Genomic DNA, 26,391 nt, shown 5'->3' with positions numbered 1-26,391 from the left:
AACATTTATGTGGGCTGCCGTTTTTAAGGCTTTTAAACTCTGTAAACGTGAATGCTTTCCCTCTATAAGACAAATCTTGAATCTCCCTCAGTGTTGAGCTCTAAGTGGACTGGAGAATTTGTTTCTGGTTTAAAAGTTGCGCTAAGAATTAAACAAGGCAATGTCACAAAGATCAGTGGTTTAGTGTTTAAAATTCATTAAATGACTATTGTTGTGTATGATCATATTTGATTCTTTTGAAATCCAAGGCTCTTCTTACTCATGCTTTGTATTTTCATTAAATCCAATACATTAAAACATACTTGGTTGATGCTTTGCTAAAAAAAAGAAGAAAGGGTGGCAGGCCATTGGTTTCTGCAACAGTGTATTATGTTGTACATGACCTATAGGCTATAACACAATATTTCTTTCTTTCCAGAAGGAACTAAGCCTTCCACGCAGAGGAAATATGTGAGTATAGTCTTCTTACTCTAATATAAAATGTTGTCAGGGTCATAGCTTTCAGTAACGTTTTTTGACATTTCTAGTAGCCTAATATAAAAAAATAAAATAAAATATCCAAAAAATCTGCATTGAAAATGAAAATAAAATAAGTTTTTCAGTCCCATGGAGAGCAAATGAAATTCACATTTTTTTTGTGTAACTAATATATGATATCATAATTCAAAAAAATATATCAAACCTATTACATTTCTAGTATCTATATTGTATTTTACAACAAAAAATGTGTAGTCAAAATATTTAAGGGCAGTGAGGTCAAATGTTGTGGTTTTAAGCATTATTATTACTTTGTCAGAAACAAATGGAAATGAGTTATTTATTTATCTGTCTGCAACATCTTAAAGATGCACTCAATATTTTTTGGATTCCTTATGTATTAGATAGCCTAGTTATTTACTATTTAATGTATTTAATAAATGTGTATTAACATTCATACAGAGTTATAAGAAGAAATTAATTGGCATGAATGAATTTACATCCTCGTGACGCTCATATGAATATTAGTCGTAAAGCCATGTCAGAGGAGGGCGTTTCTTTAGAGAGTTTGGGAGTGTTTTCATTACTATATCCTCAAGATTAGTAGCCTATTACTCGGGCTTACCAGTATGGGACACTCTAAGCATGTAAAGTGAAAGAAGGCGGGTTCAGTTGTCCGGCGCGGTGACGTTCAAACCCCACCATGACCCCTTCTTTCAGTCAGACTCTATGACAACTTCCTCCACTCCGCACACCCGCATTTCTTTTATTGTTTCCCTAAACTTGCAATCGCTACAGTTGTGTTGCTATACCTTTAAACCAGCGAGCAGCATCCGTTTCGCAGTGACAGGGCTTGAGTATAACCAGGCGATGGCATTTTCCAAACCCATGTGGCATTGTGTCACTTGTGAGAAAATAACGCGATGATGGCATCGTCGCTGCTGTTTCTTAGGCGCTTTCTGTGACTGTCTACTCCCCCGCATTGAATGCAATGGATTCTGTGTCGACATGAAGTTCGTCTGGGAATGATATTAGACCTCACTGCGTTTACTCGTCGCAATGCTGCGGTGCGGTGTACCATCGATGAGGATTTGATTACTGTGGGCAGAACGAAGACGAATACACCGACATCATGTCTGATCGGAATTACTGGACGGTGTGTCCGAGTTATAAAAGTCAGTTCGTTTCTGGAGGCTTAGTCAAACGACCCAAAAGGTAACGACGAATTTAAGCATATTACTGTATATTTCCATTGCGATGATTTAATAATCGACAAGGTTGGTCCGCAAAACTTGGTCTAACTTGAAAAAATTCCACAAGCGCTACCGCGAGCAATGTGCTTGATAAAGTAGATCGAGAAATAACTACTATAATGTTAGAAAATATATGTCTTAACACTCTCGGTCTCGTTGTGGACAGCATACACACTGTTTTTCCACCCAGTCCGTTTTTGTTTCCGATAGTAAACGTGGCCCATGTACGGCTGAGCGTCTGCTGCTCATTGTCCTGTTGGCGGTGGATGGTCATATTCTGTTTCTAGTCTTCACATAATGTTTACACAGTTTAACCGTCTGTAAGTTATGTTGGGTCTGTGATGACTGTGTCATTGTTATGTCGGTTTGACGCCTTTGTCAACAAAGTATAGTTAGTGTACGCAATAGTAGGCTATAATCTGTCGCCAAAAGTTATACGAGCGTTGAGGTTAATTAAGGCGGTTTTTAATGTTTATTTTTTCTTATTATAAGTCTTAAGCATTATATTTTGCTATAACGTTTTGTGAGGAAAAAGTGTAAGAAGCATTTTAAAAATGTGTATCTGTTGAACTGCAACATTTTAGGTGCACATTTTTGCTAATTAAAAAGTTGTACACATTAAAAAATAAACAGTGCTTTAAAAATGTCTCATTAAACTGATGTATGCTCATATGAGATGAATACTCAGTCATTTCAGTCTTGTAGATAAGTGTTTTATTATGTTTATATCTACATAGTGAGGGTCGCCCTCTCATGGGTGCTGCCATTTTGATGTCACATGACCAGCCTTGTTATTCATTTGAGTGGGTAACTACTAGAGATGCACTGACTGATGTATCGGCCGCTGATATTTAGTGGCCTAATTTTGATCAACTTAAAACCATTGGCATTTCAGCTATAGCACGAAAAAGGCAGATAGATGGTTTTGATTAATTAACTGCATGAAGGCATTGAGTTATGTCTAGCTATGTTTCCATCGCCCTGTTTTTATGCGCATTTTGAAGTATTGCATCAGAAACGAGTGATGGAAATGGCAAAAAAAACCCAAATTCCTTAATTCACAAAAAAGTTTTTACGCTTGAGGTGGTTTTTGACTTGTGAGAAAAATAGTTCATGCGAATAATGGGAGATTGAAACTCTGATAAATTCTGATGTAGCGAACATTAGGGGTGTAACGGTACACAAAGCTGACAGTTCGGTACCTCGGTTTTGACGTCACGGTTCGGTACACAAGGGGGGGGGGAGAAAACTAAACATACATTTTTTTTCATATTAACCATTAAAACAGTGATTGAGTGATTACACAAGAGATAAGTTTCAGTAAGTTGTACTGTATGTTTCAACATTCAGATGTTCATTCATATTTATTAGGATGAGATGATCGCGTTCACTCGTGCTGCTGCTTGCACTGAGGCACCTATATAGTGATCTGTCACGCCATGTAAAAGAGCGTCAAAACGTCAAAAATCGCTACACCCCTAGCGAACATTAAACCCACGTGACGAATCGGCTGTTTCCACTGATGGTGTTTTATTTACTGTTGGTTACTAGGTTACCAATACAACTGTCATCCACTCGAACAACTTAATGGAAATGCAACTAATTATTTCATAAGTATCTTTGTTATGTTGTATTATGTTGTCCTGTTGAATGTTAAATTGATCCTATCCTTGTTCAATGAAGATGATTTGATGTTGCGGCAATAAACTAGCTAGTATACCTTAATGCATGCGTTTTTGAACTTTGCTAATTTTAAACATGATCAAAACAGCAATCCATTTTAATGACAAAAGTTATAGCCTATCGGTATCGGTTTTGGAATTGGAATCGGCCAAAAAAAATTATATGGGTGCATCCCTAGTAACAACTTGTAAAAGCTGCAGTGCCGCAAAATGCCTCCATTCAACAAACAGTTATTAAAAATTATATTAATTATATAATAATTATAGAGGAATAGAACATAAAACCTCATGCATCCAGGCCAATAGGTGGCACTGTAAATTCCAAAACCACTGGTACTATTGCACTGTTGGGATGAATAAGAGCCAGCAGAACAAAACTTTACTGAATTCACCTTTAAATTCAATGCCTTTTTCAAAGGCAATTTATGTACTTGTAATACAAACAATCTACATTTCTAATCAATTTATACAGGCCTGTTAGTGTTAACAGAAACCAAAAACACTCAGTGTTGATTTAGGTTCGCCAGCTCAAAGGAAAGGTTTTAGTAAACCCAAGTTGTGTTCCAGTACCAAGGACATTAACAGAGCATCCCTATAGATGGCTTTAATAGGGGTTGTGAAATTGAGGTTGAATATTTTTGCCTTTAACAAGAACAAGAGTTTTCTTTCCACAGTAACCGGAACAAGAGGAAGAGTCTGGCTCCCTCACCTACTCTATCAAGACCGCTCTCACCCCTTCCTTTCCCAGCTGGTAGCTATAATTACTTTGTTTTGCTTCTCTCCCAATTAAGATAATGATAGATGTGTGATTTACACTGTGCCTGATTATAAACACCAGGTAGTGTACCATGCTTCGACATCTAGCCCACTGTTTGAATATGCCAATGGCCAATGCCAGTAACACTCTGTCAACAAAGCCTCTTAGAGGAGCGCCACTTAGTACACAACCACTTTGGCATCCAATGACAGTGTAAAGCAACCATAATGTGCGTGTTGCTCATGGAATGTGCATTTTCTACAGGCAGCAGTCCGCTGGACAGTCCCAGAAATGTCTCCAACAGTCCTTCGGTCAATTTCCCGTTCATACGGAGGTAAGAGCTGAGCAGAATAAGGCTTCACACTACAAACATGTCCAAATTTATACACATTAGTAATTTATGTTATATCTTGTCTGCCCTTTCATAATGGCAGTGTATAAAAGCAAGACATAAGTGTGGAAAAATGTCTAGCTGGCAAACAATAAGATTGAGCGTTCACTGCAGCTGCCCTTAAGGCTGTGTCAGGGATGGGAAGCTTGGCATTTGTCACAGCAATTATAGTGAAGTCAGCGTGTAGCCTCATTACTTTACACTGCTGTGATTATGTACTGAGGCTCCATCCACTTTTATTAATGCTTGCTTAAAATGATGTGACCCTACCAGCCTCCTTGTACAGCTCAACGAAGATTGAATGAGTTGTTGTTTTTTGTTTGTGTCCTTAATGTACCCTAAAAGCATACATCTATTTGTAGATAAATTATATGACTGGGTAGAGGATGTTCAAGATCTTAAAATAAGTGAAATGTGTTCTAGTTTTTTATTTTTTATTTTTTTTATTTTATTTAATTAGAAAGACACAAGCTTTATCATATAATAGCATTTTAAATGTTTCAGACAAACATGTAAATCTGTCTGGTATATACAATACTGTTTAAAAGTGTAGGGTCAGTAAGATCATTTTAAAATAAGAAACCGATACATTTATTCAGCAAGGATGAATTAATGTGATCAAAAGTAACCGTAAAGACATTTATAATGTTACAAAAGATTTCTATTTAAAATAAAGGCTGTTTTTTTTTTTTAACTTTTGATTCATCAAAGAAAGAATCCTTAAAAAATGTATCTCATTTTCTACAAAATATTAAGTAATTAAATGTTTCTTGAGCACCAAATTAGCATATTAGAATGATTTCTGAAGGATCATGTGACACTGAAGCCTGGAGTATTGATGCTGAAAATTCAGCTTTGCCATCAGAGGGATAAATTACATTTTAAAATATATTCAAATAGAAAACAGTTTTTTTTTAAATGGTAAATACTAGTATTTCAGAATAGTACTGTTTTTACTGCCTTGGTGAGCATAAGAGACTTCTTTCAAAAACATTAAAACAATCTTGCGACCCCAAAACAAAATGGTAATCTATATGTATAAAGGAGTACACTGTCATTTGTTGATGGTTGAGGAGTATTGTTGTGCAGCCATTAAAATAACCAGCACTTTGATCCATATCAAATATCTGAATGGAGACTCCTTACCTGCATATAAAATTGACTTCCTGTATCTCTGCCCTATTTCAGACCGGACACACGAAGGTGGTCTGTGGCGTCTGTCTCGTCAGGATATGGAACCAATCCACCCAGTTCTGCTGTTTCAGTGAGTGGGCCCCTCTCAGTTATTCTGAAAAAAAAACCTCCTTGTTTTCCTTTTCTTTAGCCATCAATCCATTTCATCCGCAGTGTTTTTCTGTATAGCTGTATATATATTCTGTATATATATAATTGTTATCTATACACTATTTGCTTTTGGAGTGCAATTTATTGGTGGTACAAGTGCAGAGTCTGCAGACAGTTGGAAAAGAGACTAACAAGTACACAGCATGCTAGATTTTCTCATTAATATTGATTAACTTGACAGTGTTAAAGTATTCATGGTCCCCACAGCCACCTTAAAATATCAGGGAATGGAAAACTTGTGATTTCCACGCTTTAAAAAAAAATCACGGAAAAAGCTGGGGAATTTCTATAATGAATATACTTTTTCCTCATGCTCTAAACAGTTTTTTGGCTAGATCAGGTATTCTTAAACTTTTGGGGGCAGAAGATTTTCCAGGGACTTCACTCGTGTCCCAATATCCATGTTTGGAATACCGGCACAGCCTACATATTGTACAACAGACAATTTAAATTGAGGCAAATAAATTTTGATGATGAATAGACTAGCTGCGTTTCCGTTGCCGATTTGCGCAAAACTTTTGCGATATTTTCTAAATTTCGATGAAAAACTATTGCGAAATGACGGTGTTTCCATTAACTGTTGTTATGCGACTAAAACGTCATTTTTTCCTCTCACGATAAGTCATTAGAAAAAGGATGGCAACGGATGTTGGTAGGTTTATGTCTATCCCAGCCGCCACACTAGTCATTATTTTTAATGGAAGGAGACGTAGGCGTGTTATCCAAGCATTAATGGCAAGGAAAGCCCTTATACTTATGAGCGGTGCATATGAGGTGTATCTCATTAGAATCCAGTATTCCTGTAAATCTTTTGTCTTTTTAATTATAAACTCTGTCTCGTTTTCTGTCCAAACATTTCGCGTCATCTTTAAAAAATGATCCTTTTTCGAATTCCCTGAAAACCACATCATGCGAGCGTAAACACTTTTTTTGCGATATATGGGAGTTTTTGTGAAATTGACGTGTTTCCATTGGCCGTATTTTCAATTTGCGCAATTTGAAGGGTAATGGAAACGCAGCTTGTTATGTCCAGTTAGCAATGCTAGAACTGATATGTTGTGTGTGTGTGTGTGCGCGCTTGAGGCACTGGCGTGATCACCCTTTAAGTGTCTACATTTTGCTTATTTGACGCTATAAGCATTATATAATTCACTCTGCACATGCAGAGTTAAGTCGCTGCACGTTTCAGGTGATAAAAAATTTGACTTGTAGTCCGGAAAATACGATATAGCAAATGATTTTGCACACCCCCTGGCTATTGGTTGCGAACCCCACTTTGAGAACCCCTGTGCTAGATATTGCTTTATATTAAATTAATTGTTGAAATCATAGTAGTAATCGGTATCTTTTATATCCTTTGTCATTTTGGGTAATTCTCAGTATACAGTTCATATTGTAAATTAATTTGTAGATCTATTTTGAAAAATAGCCTCTTTCTCTGATTTGAATTTTTAAATGGCCATTCATGGCTCATGCGATGAGGTCAGCCTTGTTCAACAATGTCCTATTGAGCCAGTGTCAGTGAAGACTTTATTCAGAGGGAAGCTGTGAAGCTTCTCTGGTTTCCTCCTTCGAGCACTGGTCCTGTCATGTGTTCCTCTGCTCATTCTCCTTCCCTGAGATTTCAGTTTATGCTTAGTCTTGAATTACCCTCTGTAACATAGACTACTGCAAACCAGAGTGGAAAGTGTCCCGTCCTATAGTTGTCTTGCATAATTGCACAGGCTAATAAGCAGCTTTAGATTGTCAGATGCTCACTATTTGTGTTTCATGTAATCTGAGCATATGTGCCCCACCTTGCTAATGCAGACTGTTGTGTGTTCATTGCTCAACAACTGTTACATTTTTAAATGACAGATTTACTTGTCATGAAAAGGCTTAATGTCGAGCCCTGTAAATGTGATTTTGTTGTCTGAATCTTGCTGCGTTTCTGTCTCTCTCTCTCTCTTCTGCACTAGTCTTCCTCCTCCTCTCAGGAGCTCCTGCACCAGCTGCCCTCTCAGCCAACCCCAGATGACCTCCATCGCCTCTTCAAGCATTTCAGGAGTTCAGAGAGTGTGACAGATGAGGATGGACAGCCCTCTCCCTTCCGTGCTCGCTCACGAAGTCTTAGGTCTCTGCTTGTTGTAGAGATAAAACAGGATTGAGAGAAAATCAATATATAAATGAAATGCAACATTTTCATAGAGAGAAAGCAATTCTGTTAGACATATGTTTGCTTGCATAGAAAATGTGAAATCCCATTTGTAACTTCTGAAACCAAATGAATAAGAATAAAGTATTAGTTTGGCTTGTATGTGCCAGAGCAGGGAAAAAGTTAGCAAACACCATATTTTAATTAGCTAATCCTTAAAATTCTGCTTAGTGCAACAATCTATACAGATTTGATGTTTTATACAATTATAATGATTTATTACTCTGGCAACATTGTCCTAAACTGTAAGAAATTAAAAAATATGACCCAACTAAAATTACATTACTTTAATGAATTTACTTTAGTAAATCTTTATCTTTCATTTACTCACCTTCATGTTCTTCCAAACCTATATAATTTACTGTACTTTGAGGAACACAATTTTAGGGAAAATTTTGTAAGACATTTTTCATGTTCATTTCCATGTAATTATAATGAAGCTTTCAAGTTTCAAAAAAGGGGGCAAAAGCACCATAAAAGTGTTATATATTTTGTCTTTTGGTCGCACAAAGTTATCTTAAGGTCCCCGGAGACTTCAAATATACTGTACTGCAGCGTTATTTTAGTATTTTTTTTAAAATACTATTATAGTATTTATTAATATTTTGAATTAGCTTTAATTTTTATATTTTCTGTTTTCATTTCAATTTGAGTTTTTATCAGTTTTTTTCCATTATATTTAGCTTTTTTACATTTCAGTTTTAGTAATTTTTGTACTTCAGCTTTAACTTATTTTAGTCAGTTATTTTCATTTAAGTTTTTTTAAGCGTAATGTTTTCATCTAATATTTATATTTTATTTCAGTTTTATTTCCAATTACTGAAAATGATTTTTAATAGTTTTAGTTATCAATAACAACACTAGTATGCAAGTCATACAGGGAACATTTATGATTATTTTATGATGCTTTTGTATACGTCTTTTAAGCTGAAAAACTTGTTCGGCATTCAGTGTAATTTCACAGAAAAAAGCTTGTTGAGTAAATAATGACAGAATTTTCATTGTGAAGTAAACTCTTGCTTTAATGTTATTTGTTTGTGCAAAATTGTTTTGTAGTCCTGGACGGACATGTGGCTCCTTTGATAACGAGATTGTGATGATGAATCACGTCTACAAAGAACGGTTTCCAAAGGTAATTGAGCTCTGACATTTACATTTTGTTTTTCATCATAGACGTGGGCGCCACGTCATGTCATCACATGTTGTTTACTTTGTTTAAATTGTGGCTGTGGGAAAATTGACGGCCTGGTCTGTCTAAACAAAACAAATGACAATTGTCACCTACAATTTTATCACTCTTCCAGGCCACGGCTCAGATGGAGGGGCGTTTGCTGGCAGTGATCGCAGACTATTCCCCAGACAGCGCTCCCGCTCTTGCTGATGGAGTGCTGGGCTTCATTCAACACCAGCTGGTCGAGCTCGTCCGAGACTGTCTGGAGAAGTCCAGAAAGGGGCTTATCACATCCGACTACTTTGTGGAACTTCAGGAAAAATTAGAAAATTTTCTACATGAGGTAGAAAACATGCCACATTTATTGTTATGTTAATATTTGTATCTGGGGAAAAAAAAGTCGTTTGCATAGATCCATAGTTTACAATGTCACAAAATTGTAACTTTACGCTAAGTATTAATGTAAATAATTATATTAATAGTAATTATATTAAAACAATGCAGTACGCTACCAGTCATATCTTTGCAGTTGGTAAGATTTTTTTTCTTTTGAAAAATTAATATTTTTATTCCACATTTATTGATTGAAACTGACAGTAAAGACATTTTTAATGTTACGGAAGATTTCTGTAGATTTCTTCAAGATCCTGGGGAAAAAAATCATAGAACAAAAAGATTAAGCATCTCCTATATACTATACTATTACTATCTTATATACTATATATTTTATACTATTATAGTATTTATTAATATTTTGAATTAGCTTTAATTTTAATATTTTCTGTTTTCATTTCAATTTGAGTTTTTATCAGTTTTTTTCCATTTAGCTTTTTTCCATTTCAGTTTTAGTAATTTTTGTACTTCAGCTTAAACTTATTTTAGTCAGTTATTTTCATTTGTTTTTTTAAGCGTAATGTTTTCATCTATTATTTATATTTTATTTCAGTTTTATTTCCAGTTACTGAAAATTATTTTTAATAGTTTTAGTTATCAATAACAACACTAGTATGCATTATAACATAAATTATACAAAAGTAATCATTTTCAATAAAACTGCTAAAATTATTGACAGTACTGAAATATATTACATTCACAGTGATTTGATGGTGGTAAAGTTGGGCAGCATCAAAGCATTTCTTAAAGTTAATTGTGTGTTACAGCTACTGAAGTTTCAAAAGAAGTTCAATCCAAAAGCAATGAAAGTGTTTTTTTCTTTAGTCAGTGTTGTTGTTTGATCAATATTAGCTACATAATACACACGTGTGTATTAGGCTGCTTTTTAAACTGCAGGGCCTAATGCATAGATTTTGAGACTATTCAAATATATATTTTTTTATTTGCCCTGGCTGTTTACAATGCACTTAGGCCAAACTGACTGTGCTTATGTTAAGACCTTACCAAGACTGGCCTTTTGACCATAGAAGTGCTTTTCACACGCTCCCTTCACAGAGTGCACACATATCATGCATGCGTTCAAAAGCAGTTTCCTTTCTCTGTATTCCATATGACTTGTTTTTAGTATCGACGCACATTTGACATCCTTAGTTTGCATTTGTTCATACTGAGAGGTTTAATCCTCTCTTTTCAACCATCAGCTGAATCAGTTAAACTGCTGCAGCCCGTCTCCTTTATAAGAGAGGCATTATTACTAAATGATCACTGACTGAGAGCCTCATGGCTTTAGACATAAGACCCCTGAAGTCCTGAGTAATTCTTTTAATAAGCACTGTTCCTGTCATGCTGCTTCTCAAAATGACATTTAGTGAACTGCTGTACTGAAGCACTGTGGTCTTTTCCTTTGTGGAGATGAAACTGTGTTGCATCTACACAGGCACGTGTTTGTGTGTGTTTGTTTTAAAATAAACTTGCTTCTTTCATTCCTCATACCAAGCTGCTGTTGTCACGTGCAGTTTTTCAGGAAAGACATGAAGAGAGCAGCAGTATCGCAATGCACAGTAGTCATCTGCAGTGTCTGTGTGCTCCAGCAGTAATGTCGACACTGTGGAGGGAAGGGTGGTTAATTAGGGCAAGTGAGAGACTGTTTTGTCTCCCCGAGGAGCTTTTGCTTCATGCTTCTGAAGTCATGAAAAGCAAATGAAGGAAAGAGGCTGATCAAATTAAGCAAGGGGAAACAGGTCGCGGTGCATTTTCCAAGTTGCTTGCTTATGGTTGATTTTGGTTTAAATATTTTAAATGAATGAAATGTTCTATGGAAAAGTAAAAAATAATATTTTTATTTTGGGTTCCACAGAAAAAAAATGCTGTCATACGGGTTTGGAATGACATGAGGGTAAATTAATAATGACAAAAAAATATATTTTTGGGTGAACTAACCCTTTAAATGACTTGTTTATGTGAAATGTCATTAGGAGACTATTTTTATGGTCTTTTTCCATTATTACTTCTCTCTGTCCTCTCACAGTCAATTGGGTGGCTTATTTCTGTAACTTTTACCATTTTGAGAATTGGCTTCATGTTAACGTCTACCAAATGTCATGCAAAAATGTAGGTTGTTTTGTTTTGCGCTCGTAAAGTTAATTTGCATTGGCCCTGTATGTGTTCTTTTTACCCATAGGCATATGATCGGTCTGAGAGTGAGGAAGTGACTGTTATTGCCAAACTCGTGAAGAAGATTCTCATCATTATTTCCAGGCCAGCAAGACTTCTGGAATGTCTGGTAAAATTATGATTAATACTGATTCTTTTTTTTATTTTGGGTCTAATAGACCCCAAATTATACCAATTTTAATTAATGGCTCTGAACTGCTTACTACAGTGACTCACTTAATTGAAATGCTTTTAAAAATAATGTAAAAATCCCAATTTTATTGAATAAATGGTTATTTTGCAATTAACCTCTTTAATGTTTTTCCTTTAATAATAATAAAAATTGCTCACATCATTGGGGTCTCTGGGAGCGTAATCTCAGCAGAATAAGAAGGTTTAAATTGAGTTTTTTCCCATCAGAGTTCCAGATCATGTTGAAAAACGCCTGCGCCCTAGTAATCTACCGTTTCTAATTAATTACTGTGTGAAGACTGGGACTCATTCTGATGCCGTTTATATAATGCTTACTTACCATTTTTCTATTAACCAACAGGAGTTTGATCCTGAGGAGTTTTATCAACGTCTTGAAGTTGCCGAAGGCCATGCAAAAGTTGACCAGGGGATCAAGACTGACATCCCCCGATACATCATCAGCCAACTGGGTCTCACTCGAGACCCCCTGGAGGGTATAATTATGATTTATCTAGCACCCCACCCTTAAATTATATGTTTTTGTCTATGTTGTAAAAGGTAATTAAATATTAGCTTTAGGCAAACAAGTGATTGATTTATTTGTTTCTTCTTCTTGTCTGTGGGTTCAGATATGGTGCAGCGTGAGCATAATAACTCAGGCGGCCCAAGCAGAGAACTGGATGACACTGCAGAGGTAAGAAAATAAACCAATAGGCTTGGCATAAAATCTTAAAGTGGCTCACTGTTTCTCTAGACTGCTGGAGGTCTCATACCTTCCTTTCCAAGAGGTCCAGTCTCTAAATTGGTGCAACTTCATGTAGTAATGACCTGTAGTCATGTAGTAATCAAATCAGGCCATTTGATTTTCTCTCAGTTGAACTTTTTTTTGCTAACATGTCATCATATGAATAAGTCTGGCATCAAAATAACTTCTTAATGCAACACTTGAATTATAAAAAGTCTCACAACAGCAATACATTATAATTGAGATTAGATGAGTCAAATTTAAAGTGGTAAATTATAATATGTGCTACCATTCAAAAGTTTGGGGTTATTTTACTTATGCTTACCAAGACTGCATTTATTTGATCAAAAATACAGTGAAACGGTAATATTGTGAAATATTATTTCTATTCAAAATAACCATTTTTTATGTTGATATATTTTAAAATGCATTTTATTCCTGTGATGGCAAAGCTTAATTTACAGTTTTCAGTGTCACATGATCCTTCAGAAATCAATCTAATATGCTGATTTGATGCTCAAGAAACATTTCTTATTATCATTAATGTTGAACACATTTGTGCTGCTTAATATATTTGTGGAAACTGTGATGCATAACCCCCCCACCCAAACTTTGGAACTGTAGTGTACACTACATTTATATATTTCTTCAAATTTCAGTGTTAAGAATAAGAGGGCTTAACTGTTACTTGTGGGGGGAAAGCCCAGCAGTTTAAGATACTGTCAACTTTAAGAAACAGAGAAATAATTAGTGGATCTAGACCATCGCCTGCTAACTTGTGACTCATGACTTTGACTCAAATAGATGTTGTATTGTTCTGTTCTTCAGAGGTTTCTGTGTTTTGTGCCCCAGAATCGAACTGGAACCACGACACCTCGAAGAAAACCTCTGGAAAGAGATTTTGAGACCATAAAGCTCATTAGCAATGGGGCTTATGGGTGAGCTCACATTTATTGCTATTTTCTTTAAATAAGGAATTGTCTGTTTTATAGTCACAAGAATTTAGGCCACCAGTTGATTAAAGGCTGGAATACACTACACAATCTAGATTGGTTTGCCTAGACTTTCACCCAGATTTGCAGTCTGGACGAGTCAAAACTAGTTGCCAAAAGTCAGAGCAAGTCTGCAGATTTCGGGCAGTCGGATTTGACAGATTTAGCAGATAATCGTGTAGCTTATGATGGGCACATACACTCATAGATTTTTTTTTTTTAGCTTCAGACAAGTTCATCCAGTTGGAGGAGATCAGACATGTTTGATATATGTTTCACATTTTTTCCATTTGTCATGGTCTCCTAGCATACGTTAACAGTGTGTTGTGTTCAGAATGACTTGGAAGTCTAATAGTGTGTGATCTTCAGTCATTTAATTTATGATGTAAAGTTTTTCTCTACAACAATTTACAAAATCAACAAGTGACTGATTTTAAAGTGCCCTTATTATGCTATCTTAAAGGCTCCTGATTTAGTTTTGGAGGTCTCCTACAACAGGCTAACATGCATCAAAGGTCAAAAAAACACTTTCTCATAATATACATTGCACATCACCACATTTTTCAATGATTCTCAAACGACTCGTTGGATGAATCAGTCTCTCTAAATCTTTTCCGCTAGCCTACTCTGCTCTGATTGGCCAGACGGGCCCAGTCTGTTGTGATTGGTCTACCATTCACAGCACACGTTGGAAACAAAACGCCCATTAAAATAAACTTCAGCTCCTAGGTGGCTTTCTAAAGCTCAGCGATTGTACTACACACTGTAAAGACATTAACCATGACGTCGATTTTACCGTATCAATCCAAGCGCTGTCCGATGAGTCCGATGATGAAACATTGGAAGAACTAGTTATTGAACCCAAACCTCCATCGCAAGGATGAAATGAGCAGGAGCATTAATAGACACAGTTTTAGGTAATTGTGGCCCACAGCTGATTAGCAGAACTATTTCAGTAAGACAGCAATAACGTGGGTTAGCAGGAAACTTACATTATACAAAACACAAAACTAAGTATTTTGAACACATGGTAGAAAATATATCCATCAATAATTAATTATTCATACTTACAGGCTGTGATTCTTAGGAACAAGCTGATCAAATTAAACTGGGTTCTGACCCATCTTTCACGAGCTAGCGTTTTGCAAATCCCAAATTTGCATTGCATGAAAGGGAATTTTTGAAAAACTATAATGGGGCACTTTAAATGTGTTGAGATTTTAAGGGTGTTCACACTTGTTTGGTCGTTTGGTCCGGACAAAAAAAACAAAAACATTCATTCATGGTCTGCAAAGCGTTAACATTGGCATTTTTATCACCAAACCTGAAGGCATAGGGATACTTTCACAACCTGATTGGTCGGCTTTTATGATGTATTGCCTATTTTGAGACGTAACTTACCAAACATCCAAAACAATGCTGTGTGCTAGGCTAAATGCCATCGTTTTATGTGCGTAGCCTGCATATGATGGTATTCTGACCAGCTGTGAACTCGTGAAGAGCTTATAAAATGTGTAAAAGAGTCAAAACAGTGGCAGGAGTCCCTCCGTCACACAAACGATCTGCTGCGAGGAGACGCAGTTCTGATGCCTGTACTGAACTGTGATGGCAACATAGTTCGGTATCTTCGGTATCAGAGTCTCATCTTCCTGTTTTTGGTTTGTTTACATGTCTTTGGTCTGTGTTGCATTCATATATAATTCGAACCGCACCAGATTTCAATTGGAAGCGAACCGAGACCCATCTTTTCAGCGGGCTTGGTCCTCTTGTTTGTGTGCACCAGGGTTCGGATGGCAGCGTTCACACTAATTTAAATGAACCTGCATTAATGTGGTAGGCAATCACACCAGAGTTTGGTTAATCAAACTAAACATGCCAAGTGTAAACACACTAAATGTTGTGTAGTGTGTTCCAGCCTTAAGAATATCAATCAGCTTTGATCCTGATTTGAGCATTGACTCGCAGGGCTGTGTACCTGGTAAGGCACCGTGGGACACGGCAGAGGTTTGCCATGAAGAAGATCAACCGGCAGAACTTGATCCTGAGGAACCAGATCCAGCAGGTGTTTGTGGAGCGTGACATTCTGACATTTGCAGAGAATCCTTTTGTGGTCAGCATGTTCTGCTCTTTTGAGACAAGACGGCACCTCTGCATGGTCATGGAGTATGTGGAGGGTGAGTCAGAAGAGTGATGCATTGTTTTTCTTGGTCTAATCTTATGACACACATATGCATCATTTCTTGTGTACTATCTGATTCTGCAGCTGTAATGTTTTAATATGAAATTCTCTTTGCAGGTGGAGACTGTGCAAATTTGCTGAAGAATATGGGTCCCTTGCCGGTGGATATGACCAGAATGTACTTTGCAGAGACAGTTCTGGCACTAGAGTATCTTCATAATTATGGCATTGTGCACAGGGATCTCAAACCTGACAAGTAAGAGCTACTCTGAATCTGATGCTATCGTGCAGTTATGCATGACTCCACATCCTGAGAATATTGCTTTCACAGTGTTTGTTTCCTGTCTTCAGCCTACTCATTACATCAATGGGGCACATTAAACTGACTGACTTTGGTTTGTCTAAAATCGGTTTAATGAACATGACCACAAACCTGTATGAGGAGCACATGGAGAAAGACACAAGAGAGTTCATTGATAAACAGGTCAGTCTACCCATACATGCAGTTTTTAAGTTGTACTAGTTTTAAGTGTTCACATTAAAAGGCTAGTTTTGTCTTCATTTGTTTGAGTAATTTCTACCCCATATTTTTTTTATTTCTTCCATAAAACAAAGTTTCCATTCAGCAAAATGTCCAAGCAACTATTTTATTTTACTTTAATTGACTGCCAAATCGATAAAGGGGAAAAACAGCTGGAAAAAGGGTGAAATTACTTTAAAAAAAGGGAATAATGGCATTTTCAATTATACATTTTATTTTATATTATTTTTTTACTGCCAAGTTCCAGAAAGGACAAAACAGCATTTTAAAGGGGTGGTTGATTATGATTTCACTTTTTTAACTTTAGTTAGTGTGTAATGTTGCTGTTTGAGCATAAACAACATCTGCAAAGTTACAATGCTTCAAAGCAAAGGGAGATATTTGCTTGTAAAGAAATTGCTTTTTAAGGACTACAAAAAATGGCTGGTTGGGAGTACACAACATTCCTCCCGGTAGTGACATCATTAACCCTAAAATTTACATGAACCCCGCCCCCGGAATGCAATTTAGAGATTATCAAGTCAGAATATGCTAATCAATGACTAGAAGATAACTACACATAAGCTACATAAATTGCATTCTACATGTTGTCACTTCTTGATTCTCTCCATCATTGTCTGAATCCGATTTGAACATAAAAGGCTAAAAGTTTTTGAAATTTTCAGTGCATGTCTGTGTGAGTGCAAGCTGTTGAAGCTCCGCCCTCTGTGCTGGTAGCAGCAGCTCATTTGCATTTAAAGGGACACACACAAAACTGCGTTTTTGCTCACCCTCATCTGGGGTATTTTGAGCTAAAACTTCACATACACACTCTGGGGACATCAAAGACTTATTTTACATCTCGTGAAAAGGGCATTATACCACCCCTTTAAAATGAGATTTGAGTTAAGGGGAATGGAAGATTTTGATTAAGTAATGTCTTAGATTAGTTACTGATTTTTATTTTATTTATTTTATTTTTCATTCCAGAAAGGACAAAACAGCAATATACATTTCTGTTTTTGTTTCAAATTTCATATGATAGCTTTGTGTTGGAAACTTAAGTCATTATTCAATTTTGTAATCTTTCCTATTGCTGTATTTCTCAAATTTAATTTGTGGCCAAGTATATTCAAATTTGCAATGTTCTGATCGCTCACAAGATGCAACATAACCTCTCATGTCAAGTTTAAATATAAAATTAGATTTTCAAGTTGTGTGATGAGGACGACGATTTTGAGTGAATTATAAAGTTAAATTAGTGATGTTTTTCACGACAACTATTCAATGGCTTCAGAAGACTTGACACGTTTGACATTTGACTTTTATGGTATTTTTATGGTACCAGTGAAAATTACCATTCCCTTTTGATACATGATAGAGGATTGCTTAGACATTCTCTTTTTCCAATCTCATTTTGTGTTTCATGGCAGACAGAAATGATGACAATATTTTCCTCTGTTGTTTTCTAGGTCTGTGGCACTCCAGAGTACATTGCACCAGAGGTGATCCTGAGGCAAGGTTATGGGAAACCTGTGGATTGGTGGGCCATGGGCATTATCCTGTATGAGTTCCTGGTGGGTTGTGTGCCATTCTTTGGAGACACCCCAGAAGAGCTCTTTGGCCAGGTGGTCAGTGGTAAGGATCGATCCCTAACCCTGCGTATTAAATTATAATTGATAAGATTTCTGCCTGGTGGATGATTAAACGAGTGGGAAAAAGCTCCCATTTCCCTATATAACCTGAGCCTTATCTAGGAATCAAAATATCCTAAGAACTTGTGGGTGTGTGGGCATTTTTAACTTGGGACAGTACGTAACGTAACCTCCTTGCAGTCCTTTAGTTAATGTTGTGTCCTTATCTCTGTCACTGCATAGATGAAATCGAGTGGCCAGAGGGTGATGATACATTACTTGCTGAGTCTCAAGACCTAATCACAAAACTGCTGAGACAAAGTCCCTTGGAGCGCTTGGGAACAGGTTGGTGTTTTGCCTGTTTAGCCTGTGTTATTTTAATATTATTTATATACTATTATAGTATTTATATTTTACATTTTATTTAATTTTAATATTTTCAGTTTTTATTTGAATTCTATTTTAGTTTTTGTTATGTGCTTTTGTAATTTTTTAATAGTTCTTAAATTTTTTTAAACAAAATACCTTTTTTTTTTTTTTACTTTAACAACACTGCTGTTAATAAAATTAAAAAGTTGCCATAATGTAGCCAGCATTGAATCGTGTGGTATGACCTACAGGAGGTGCAGCAGAGGTCAAACATCACGTCTTCTTCCATGGTCTGGACTGGAGTGGACTGCTAAGACAAAAAGCTGAGTTTATTCCACAGCTTGAAACTGAAGATGACACAAGCTACTTCGACAGTAGGTGGCTCCCTTGCTCTTTTATGACATCTGCTGAATCATAAATATAATGTAGATGCAACTTAAGTTTCTATTAATCTGCTGTCCAGCACGCTCTGACCGTTACCAACACTCTGAGGAGGACGATGAGACAAACGATGATGAATCTTATCAGGATATCAAGTTCTCTTCCTGCTCGCATCGCTTCAGCAAGGTGAAATAGCTGAATGTGCACAACATTTTCTTTTAGTGATGCCTGTCAGTCAGTTATATTTTGTTCTCATGGTAGACTGAGACATTTAACACATTAAGGAGTAGATTATGACTTGTTTTTGTCATGTGAACTAGGTGTACAGTAGCTCTGAGCAGCTGGCTTCTCCCTCTAACTTGAGCCTGTCCTCCTCTGAGCGGAGCTGCAGTGAGGAGAAGGAGGACCGGTGGGATGGTCATTCATTGCTGTCTCCAGTAGAAACCCCCAGACAGCTTGCAAGTAGCGACAGGAAGCAGGATGCCCACAGGTGGAGGTGAGCACAAGGCTGTGTATGGAATAGGTTACTGACACACAAAATACTATTTCTCCAGTATATATTGTTTGTATGTTGCAGACATATTGGGTATGCATAGAGTTCCTGAAAAAGCTTGCAAGGAATGCTATAATACTAACAATGCAATGCACTCTACTTTAGGTTCATTAATCACAATGGAATTAGAAAATCAAATAATTAAAACCACTAATTTAAATTTAAATTTTTATTTTTTTAATTATTTCTCGACAGAACTGAATCAAAAATGCAAAATAAATTTTAATCTACAAACTGATGACTGAACTTCACATGTAACATGTGATGTGATGAACAGTGTTGTTATCGTTAACTAAAACAATAAAAAAACATTATTTTTGTTCATTAAAATAAAGCTGAAATAAAATATTAATAGTAGATTTTTAGATTTACTATACTAAACTAAACAAAAATAAGAAAAGTGACATTTGGCAACTAACTGAAATAAGATTAAGATGAAGTATTAAAATAAATAACTGAAATAAAACTAAAACTTAAATAATTTTTTTTTTAATGTATAGATTTCTTTAAAAAAATAAAATAACTAAAAGAAATGACAAAACCACAGTAACAAAATTACTAAAAATGAAACAAAAATCTATGTGAAAATAAAAATCTATAAAGAAAATAAAGTTCCTGAAAAAGCTTGCAAGGAATGCTATAATACTAACAATGCAATGCACTCTACTTTAGGTTCATTAATCACAATGGAATTAGAAAATCAAATAATTAATTTAAATTAAATTTTTATTTTTTTAATTATTTCTCGACAGAACTGAATCATAAAAATCATAAAGAATCATAAAAAATCTATAAAGAAAATAAATACTTATTTTCCTCACTGTATATACATATATGTCATACACATATACATACATATATATATATATATATATATATATATATATATATATATATATATATATATATATATATATATATATATATATATATATATATATATATATATATATATATATATACACACACTTTTTTTTTTTTTACAAGCAATGTGCCCAAGGGGTTTAGTGAATTTTAAAATAAATACTAAGAAATATGTAAAAATGGTCATTTTTAAAATGCTGTTGAGTTGCTTAAAGTCAAAGTTTGTAATATCTCTTCTCACTCAGTCCAAGTCCGAGGCCGAGAGCATCATCCAGTTCATCTCAGCCTGATAGGGGCAGTAGTCCTCTTATTTTAAACAGCACTCAGAGTCTGGAGGCCATGCCACACTTTGCCTTTCCTGAGGATGAGGGTAACTTTTTTTATGCATATGAATCTGACATTAGGTGAAATTAAAGGACAGCTTTTGAATGGGTCAGTCTGTAAATTCTCAATTTTGAGATTTCTTATACATTTGTTTCCTTTTAGAATGTCTTGTCTCAAATCTTCAGCGAATTCGTCTACGCAGCAATTCCACTGGAACAAGACCTACTAATCGCAGGGACCACAAGGGTCCACGTCGCCTCGGGCTTCAGCAGGAGACCCCCGAGAAGCCACGACCACCATTTACATGCAAAGTCCCCAAGTCTGCATCTGTGTCTGGCCTTTCCCTCATCGTCACAGCAGGTAAAGGGAGCTCAGATGTGTTCATGTAGATGATGTACCATCATGTGATACCATCACATTGAAGGCAACTGAAATTCATGTGACTAAAACAATAAACAAGTGAAGCAGGTGGTTTCAAGAGAACAATGAACAGTTGAGAGGAACAGAGAGCTTATTGACAAAGATGAAAGAAACATTACTTGACATAAATAAACTGTGTTAGATATTTAGTACAATAATGTGGATACTGCAGATATTATGAGGCGTTTCATTTATATATGATCCTTTATCGGCATAGATGACATCCCTGGTGGGCTCCAGACAAGCCCCATGTCTTCACACTCCCTTTCATCCAACCCTTCATCTCGGGACTCTTCCCCCAACCGTGACCTCTCTCTCAGCGTATGCAGTCTTCGTCCTCCTGTGGTCATCCACAGCTCTGGGAGGAAGTACGGCTTTGCGCTTCGTGCCATTCGGGTCTACATGGGCGACACAGATGTCTACACAGTGCACCACATGGTCTGGGTGGGTATTATGAATGTAGTGTGAATCATTCCATTTTATTCCATTAACAACTAGTGATGTGCCAAAACTTCAGCAACCGAAAATATTTGACTACAAAATGTTTATCCGAAACAATTCGGGAGGGCCAAAATCACGTTTAATCGTGCTTCTCCAATGGCGCGTTTTGCTGTATCAGTGTCTAATTTGTGCACACAACATGGATAACCTACAACATTTAAACATAAGCTGCATAGACGGTAGGGCTGGGTTAACAATATCAATTTGCCTTTATTAATCTTCATTTTGTAGTGCCTACCATGCAGTAATCACAGTAAATTAAGTTTTGATGCTCTTTAATATTGCGTGATAGATCTCTGTATCTGTCAGTTCAATAGGCATGTGAACTGACCATCTCTTCTCTTTACTAGTTATAACACAAAATAAACATAAATAAACATCAGAAGGTATGTTGAAAGAAACAGTACAACTTGCCGAAATGCATCAGGTCTCACGTTAATGCTCAATCAGTTTCAACAGCGGAAAGATGTCAATAAAACAGCTTGTAAACAATGTCACATAATGTTACATTATATTCCACATAGCCATTCAATATTCATAAATTTGTTGGTTAGCTAGAATTAACAATAAAGAGTTAGAAATAATAACATTTTGCTAAATACATGCACTATATTACTACATATTCCTTATATTTTTCTTGACCTGTTGTATTTTTATTATTTAATTTTTATTATTTTAATCAAATTTTTATTTCAGCCACAGTTTAAATGTTTATATTTCAACAAATTAATACTGTATATTATTAAAAGTTGATATAATAGCAAATCGGTGCTCGTTCACGTGAGTGACAATCCTTCTGTGTGAATGTGTTCTGACTGAAAACTACATAGGCGATGACCTACAGCCAATGAGAGAGCAAGAAACAGGACAGCGGGATGTTTGGGGAGGAGTTATAGACCAGAATATCAGTATTTTAATAGATATATTTACAATTATATCAAACAGAAACAAAGCACCCCCCCCCAACTCTCTTTGCAGATATTAGTCCTTGATCCCCCGTTTCTCCCCAACCATTTCTTCCTACAAAATCTTTTTTTTTTCTTCTCCTTTTCGCTCCAAATCAGCACACAGACAATTTGGATCGCAATCTTCTTGCAGGCTATCATTTTTAATAACATTTTCAGTATCGCGCGAGAACTCCGGTCTCACACATGCGTGATCTTGCGTTATTTCCTTATCACTTCTCGCGTGTGTTTGGTTGTGAAACGTAGGCCTAGTTTGTGGACCAAACAGAAGTTGTCTGCGATTTTTTTTTTTTTTTTTTTTTTTTTTTTTTTTTTTTGTAAAGTCATGCAGTGTGAAACCTCCTGTCGCCGATCCATCGTGCAGTGTGAACACAGCAGCAACTGAATGTTACCTCAGATAGTCGTGCAGTGTGAAAAGAACAGTGACCCAAGTACTTTGAAAATCGTGCAGTGTGAACTCGGCATAAGTGAAAACTAATTTAAAAAAAAATAATTTCGGTGCATCACTTTGGTTAGCCATATTGAGAACCCAGTGTATAGAGATTACATTTCATTTAAATGTGCTTTTATGTGTTACCTTTTATCTAGAGCGTTGAAGACGGCAGCCCTGCTCACGAAGCCGGACTGAGGGCTGGTGACCTCATCACTCATGTGAATGGAGAGTGTATTCAGGGTCTAGTGCACACGGAAGTGGTGGAGCTTCTGCTGAAGGTGAGATTCTCAAATAGATCTGGAAATGAAGGTGGCCCATTCGCTTAAAAAAAAAAAAAAGGATGGGAGTAGATAGTTGATTTCTTGATTTTCTGCTTGTAGAGTGGCAGTAAAGTGACTCTGCAGACGACTCCTCTTGAGAATACATCCATTAAAACCGGGCCTGCGAGAAAGACCAGCTCAAAGGGGAAAATGGCACGACGCAGTAAAAAGAGCAAAAGGAAAGATGGTCAAGACAGGTTGGAAAGATGTTTTATAGCATTTTCTGGAACATTTTAAACCTGTTACATCAAATTTAAGCCCAACTTTTATATCATAAATTTTCCAGCAAACGGCGTAACCTTTTGAAGAAGCTGCCCAAACACAGTCCAGGGATTCAGAACAGTCGCAGTTTCTCTGCGGGGTTTCAGCACTCTCCTAACGACAGCCTGTCTGACTCCCCAACTCCAAGCCTGTCTCCTGGGCCCAACACCCCATGCAGAAGCCCAGCTCCGGACCTGTCATGTGGTATGACTCAGTCTGTCTCTCTCTGTCAGATCCAGCCTTTATATGCTACGGCTTGTAATTAGTCACGCCTCAAAGAATAACGCCTCATTCAAGGAATCAAATTCTTGAAAAAATTAGTTTGGCATGATTTTTTTTTTTTTTTTTATATTATTTCTTTAGAAAATTTAACAAACTGCTTCACTGCTCATTAATATTTGAAAAACTTTTGTTTATAGTGCAGGCTATTTCTAAGATTTTTCCACTGTATGATAGTGTATTGGTGGAGCATTACAGCTCCAAAATAAATTGTCTTTACATTCTTCTACTGATGAATAAAAATAAAGAAGGACTTTATCATTGATATTTTCAAGTAGTCTGTGATTGATTGGCATTGCTTGTACTCTCTCCACAGATTCAAACTCTCCACAGAGTTCCTCACCCTGCTCAAGCTCTCCAAATTCACCCATCCCTCAAAGTCGACCAAGTTCCCTTCACGTTTTGGGATCCAAGATTGGCCTTCGCTATAGCAAAGCAGGACGCTGCAAGTCCAGCAACAGTATTCCCCCCTCTCCCCTCGCCTGCAATCCCTCCTCTCAGCCTCTGTCTCCGCAGTGTTCTCCATCTTCCCTCGCTGGAGTTCCCAAAAGCCTCCACTCATTTCATAATAAGATGATGTCCCCACCGACCATCGTGAGACAGACGGTGTGTCCCCGCAGTGCAGAATCGCCCCGTTCACCACTGCTGAAAAGGGTTCAGTCATCTGAGAGGCTCTCCGGTGCCCAACACGGAGACAAAAAGGCATTCTCCATTCGAAGACACACTGTGGAGGGTTCTCAGTGTGAGGCCGAAGGGTTTGAGTCACAAGCTAGTGACATTGCCTCAGGTTTTGTGTGTGTTGGTGACCATGCTAGACAAGGGTTGTACCTGGCTGGTCAACGAGTGAGGGACTCCGGCGGTGTGGTTATGAGGAAGCTAAACTTATCTGAAAGGCGAGATTCGTTTAAAAAGCAGGAAGCCGTTCAAGAGGTCAGCTTTGATGACTCTGATGACAAGGAGGTCGCAACATCTACACCAGTGCCATCTCATCCACGTTTCAAAGTGGCATGGATCAGCGCAACGCAGGCTGAGGGAAGCTCAGAGAATTCAGAGAGGAAGACCAATGAGCTTGGATCCAGGCTAAAAGAACAGAAGAAACAAGAGGATGGGTGTTAGCCTTAGATATGTCCAGAAAACTGTGAGACTCCGATGTACAGGTGCTTCCATGATCATTTGAAACATACTCAGAGAAAAGACAGGGGTTCAAAGTCTTTGTTTAGTATCATTTATTCATAAGTTAGAAGTCATTCACCTGCCAAACTGTCCTTTAATGGGATAGTTCACCCAAAATGGAAAATTCTGTTGTTCCAAGCCTGTATGATTTTCTTCCTTTTGTGGGACATAAAAGAAGATCTTTGGGAAATTGTCTCAATGTTGTTTTTGGGCCCTACTGACTTCCAGAAACTGTTTAAACTTTCTTGAAACAAAATATTTCTGTTCCCCCGAAGAAAGTCATACAGGTTTGGGATGCCATGAGGGTGAGTAAATGATGAATTTTCATTTTTGAGTGGACTATCCAATAAAATTAGTTTTACCAGGTAGCACAGTGAACTTTTGTAGATTTTGAATTTTTTTTATTTATTGTGTTTTCTTTTATACGAGACAGGAATAGAAAGGTCACACAGTAGGATCGCTTTCTGAGAATTTGCACATATGTGGTCCTGCTGAGGAATTACTCAATTACTGTTTTTTTTTTTCTTCTTTTTTTTTTCATTCTCATAAATATCAGTATCATATAATGTCTATTTGGTCAACAAAATGTAGTTATATGTTGAGTTCCATTTTGTCAAACTCGGATGTACAGGAAATGAATCTTGTGTTCTGTCGGTCATACCCAATGTTATTCCAGCACCTAAATAATGAATTTTAAGAAGCCATTCAGCCAATGTTGGCGTTGTGGTGTATCATGTTTACCTGAGTGTACTTTTTCTCATTACTTGGAAAGAACAAATTGGCGTACGAATACTAATTTGGTAATAACTTTTTATTTCTAATATTTTGGGTATGGTGTAGCAGTGTTGTACAACTGAAATCATTTGACCTATGTAACCTTTAACAAATGGTGGTTTTCTGTCTCAGTGTTTTGAAGTCTGACTTGAGGAAATGTCTTTTCTCTTGAATTCACACAACAGCCATATGGCTTTGTTTTTGTGACTACCCTATATAAATGTCATAGATTTAATCTGCCTGATAGCCTTCTGCAGTGTTGTCATCTGCTTGTTTGCTTGGAAAGAAATGGCAGAAATCATTGTTACTTCACTTGTAACATGAGCTTTTTGTGCAATGGTTTGGTTAAACTGGATTGCTTCCTGATTCATTAATCAGAACTATAGAGACAGAAGTTCAGATACTTGTGAATTATAACTTGCACTCCCAGTCTGACTAGTCTGTCTTTCTCTTTTTCTGTATCTCAGATGTGGCACTATGTCCTCGAGTTCACACACTACCTTCATATTTTTTTGTATGGTACTGTTCTTTTTTTAAGTAGAAGTTCTCTGTAATCATTTTTTTGTTATTAACACAACCTGATTTAAAGGACTCAAAAAGATCATAGACTCTCAAACTAAATCCATTCACCCACAACTGCATTTGTAAAGTTTGGATTTAACAGTGATTAAATGTGTACATAATTGCTGATAATCA

At 36.6% G+C, this 26,391-nt stretch overlaps 1 protein-coding gene across 1 annotated transcript; it reads left to right on the top strand.

Annotated features, from left to right (window-relative positions):
- The first annotated feature begins 1,200 nt into the window (after positions 1 to 1,200).
- Positions 1,201 to 26,391, top strand: mast3a (microtubule associated serine/threonine kinase 3a). The gene is made up of 26 exons (XM_084118912.1): positions 1,201 to 1,692; positions 4,087 to 4,163; positions 4,434 to 4,503; positions 5,749 to 5,824; positions 7,863 to 8,017; positions 9,155 to 9,230; positions 9,403 to 9,612; positions 11,845 to 11,946; positions 12,370 to 12,502; positions 12,638 to 12,702; positions 13,606 to 13,691; positions 15,711 to 15,919; positions 16,042 to 16,180; positions 16,276 to 16,408; positions 17,917 to 18,082; positions 18,322 to 18,423; positions 18,699 to 18,821; positions 18,911 to 19,014; positions 19,149 to 19,324; positions 20,491 to 20,615; positions 20,732 to 20,929; positions 21,207 to 21,433; positions 23,044 to 23,166; positions 23,269 to 23,405; positions 23,495 to 23,673; positions 24,065 to 26,391. The coding sequence occupies exons 1-26, from the start codon at positions 1,610 to 1,612 to the stop codon at positions 24,862 to 24,864; spliced, it is 4,074 nt and encodes a 1,357-aa protein (XP_083975038.1). The 5' UTR covers positions 1,201 to 1,609; the 3' UTR covers positions 24,865 to 26,391.

This window comes from Abramis brama, assembly GCF_963993115.1.
Source record: "Abramis brama genome assembly, chromosome: 7".
NCBI lineage: Eukaryota > Metazoa > Chordata > Actinopteri > Cypriniformes > Leuciscidae > Abramis > Abramis brama.
This window is presented reverse-complemented; position numbering and strand designations above follow the sequence as displayed.

Excerpts from the sequence above, each read along its gene's own strand:
- mast3a (XM_084118912.1), top strand. The coding sequence starts at position 1,610 with ATGTCTGATCGGAATTACTGGACGGTGTGTCCGAGTTATAAAAGTCAG. Across the intron at positions 5,825-7,862 it reads CACCCAGTTCTGCTGTTTCA|TCTTCCTCCTCCTCTCAGGA; the intron begins GTGAGTGGGCCC and ends CTTCTGCACTAG. Across the intron at positions 19,325-20,490 it reads CAGGATGCCCACAGGTGGAG|TCCAAGTCCGAGGCCGAGAG; the intron begins GTGAGCACAAGG and ends CTTCTCACTCAG.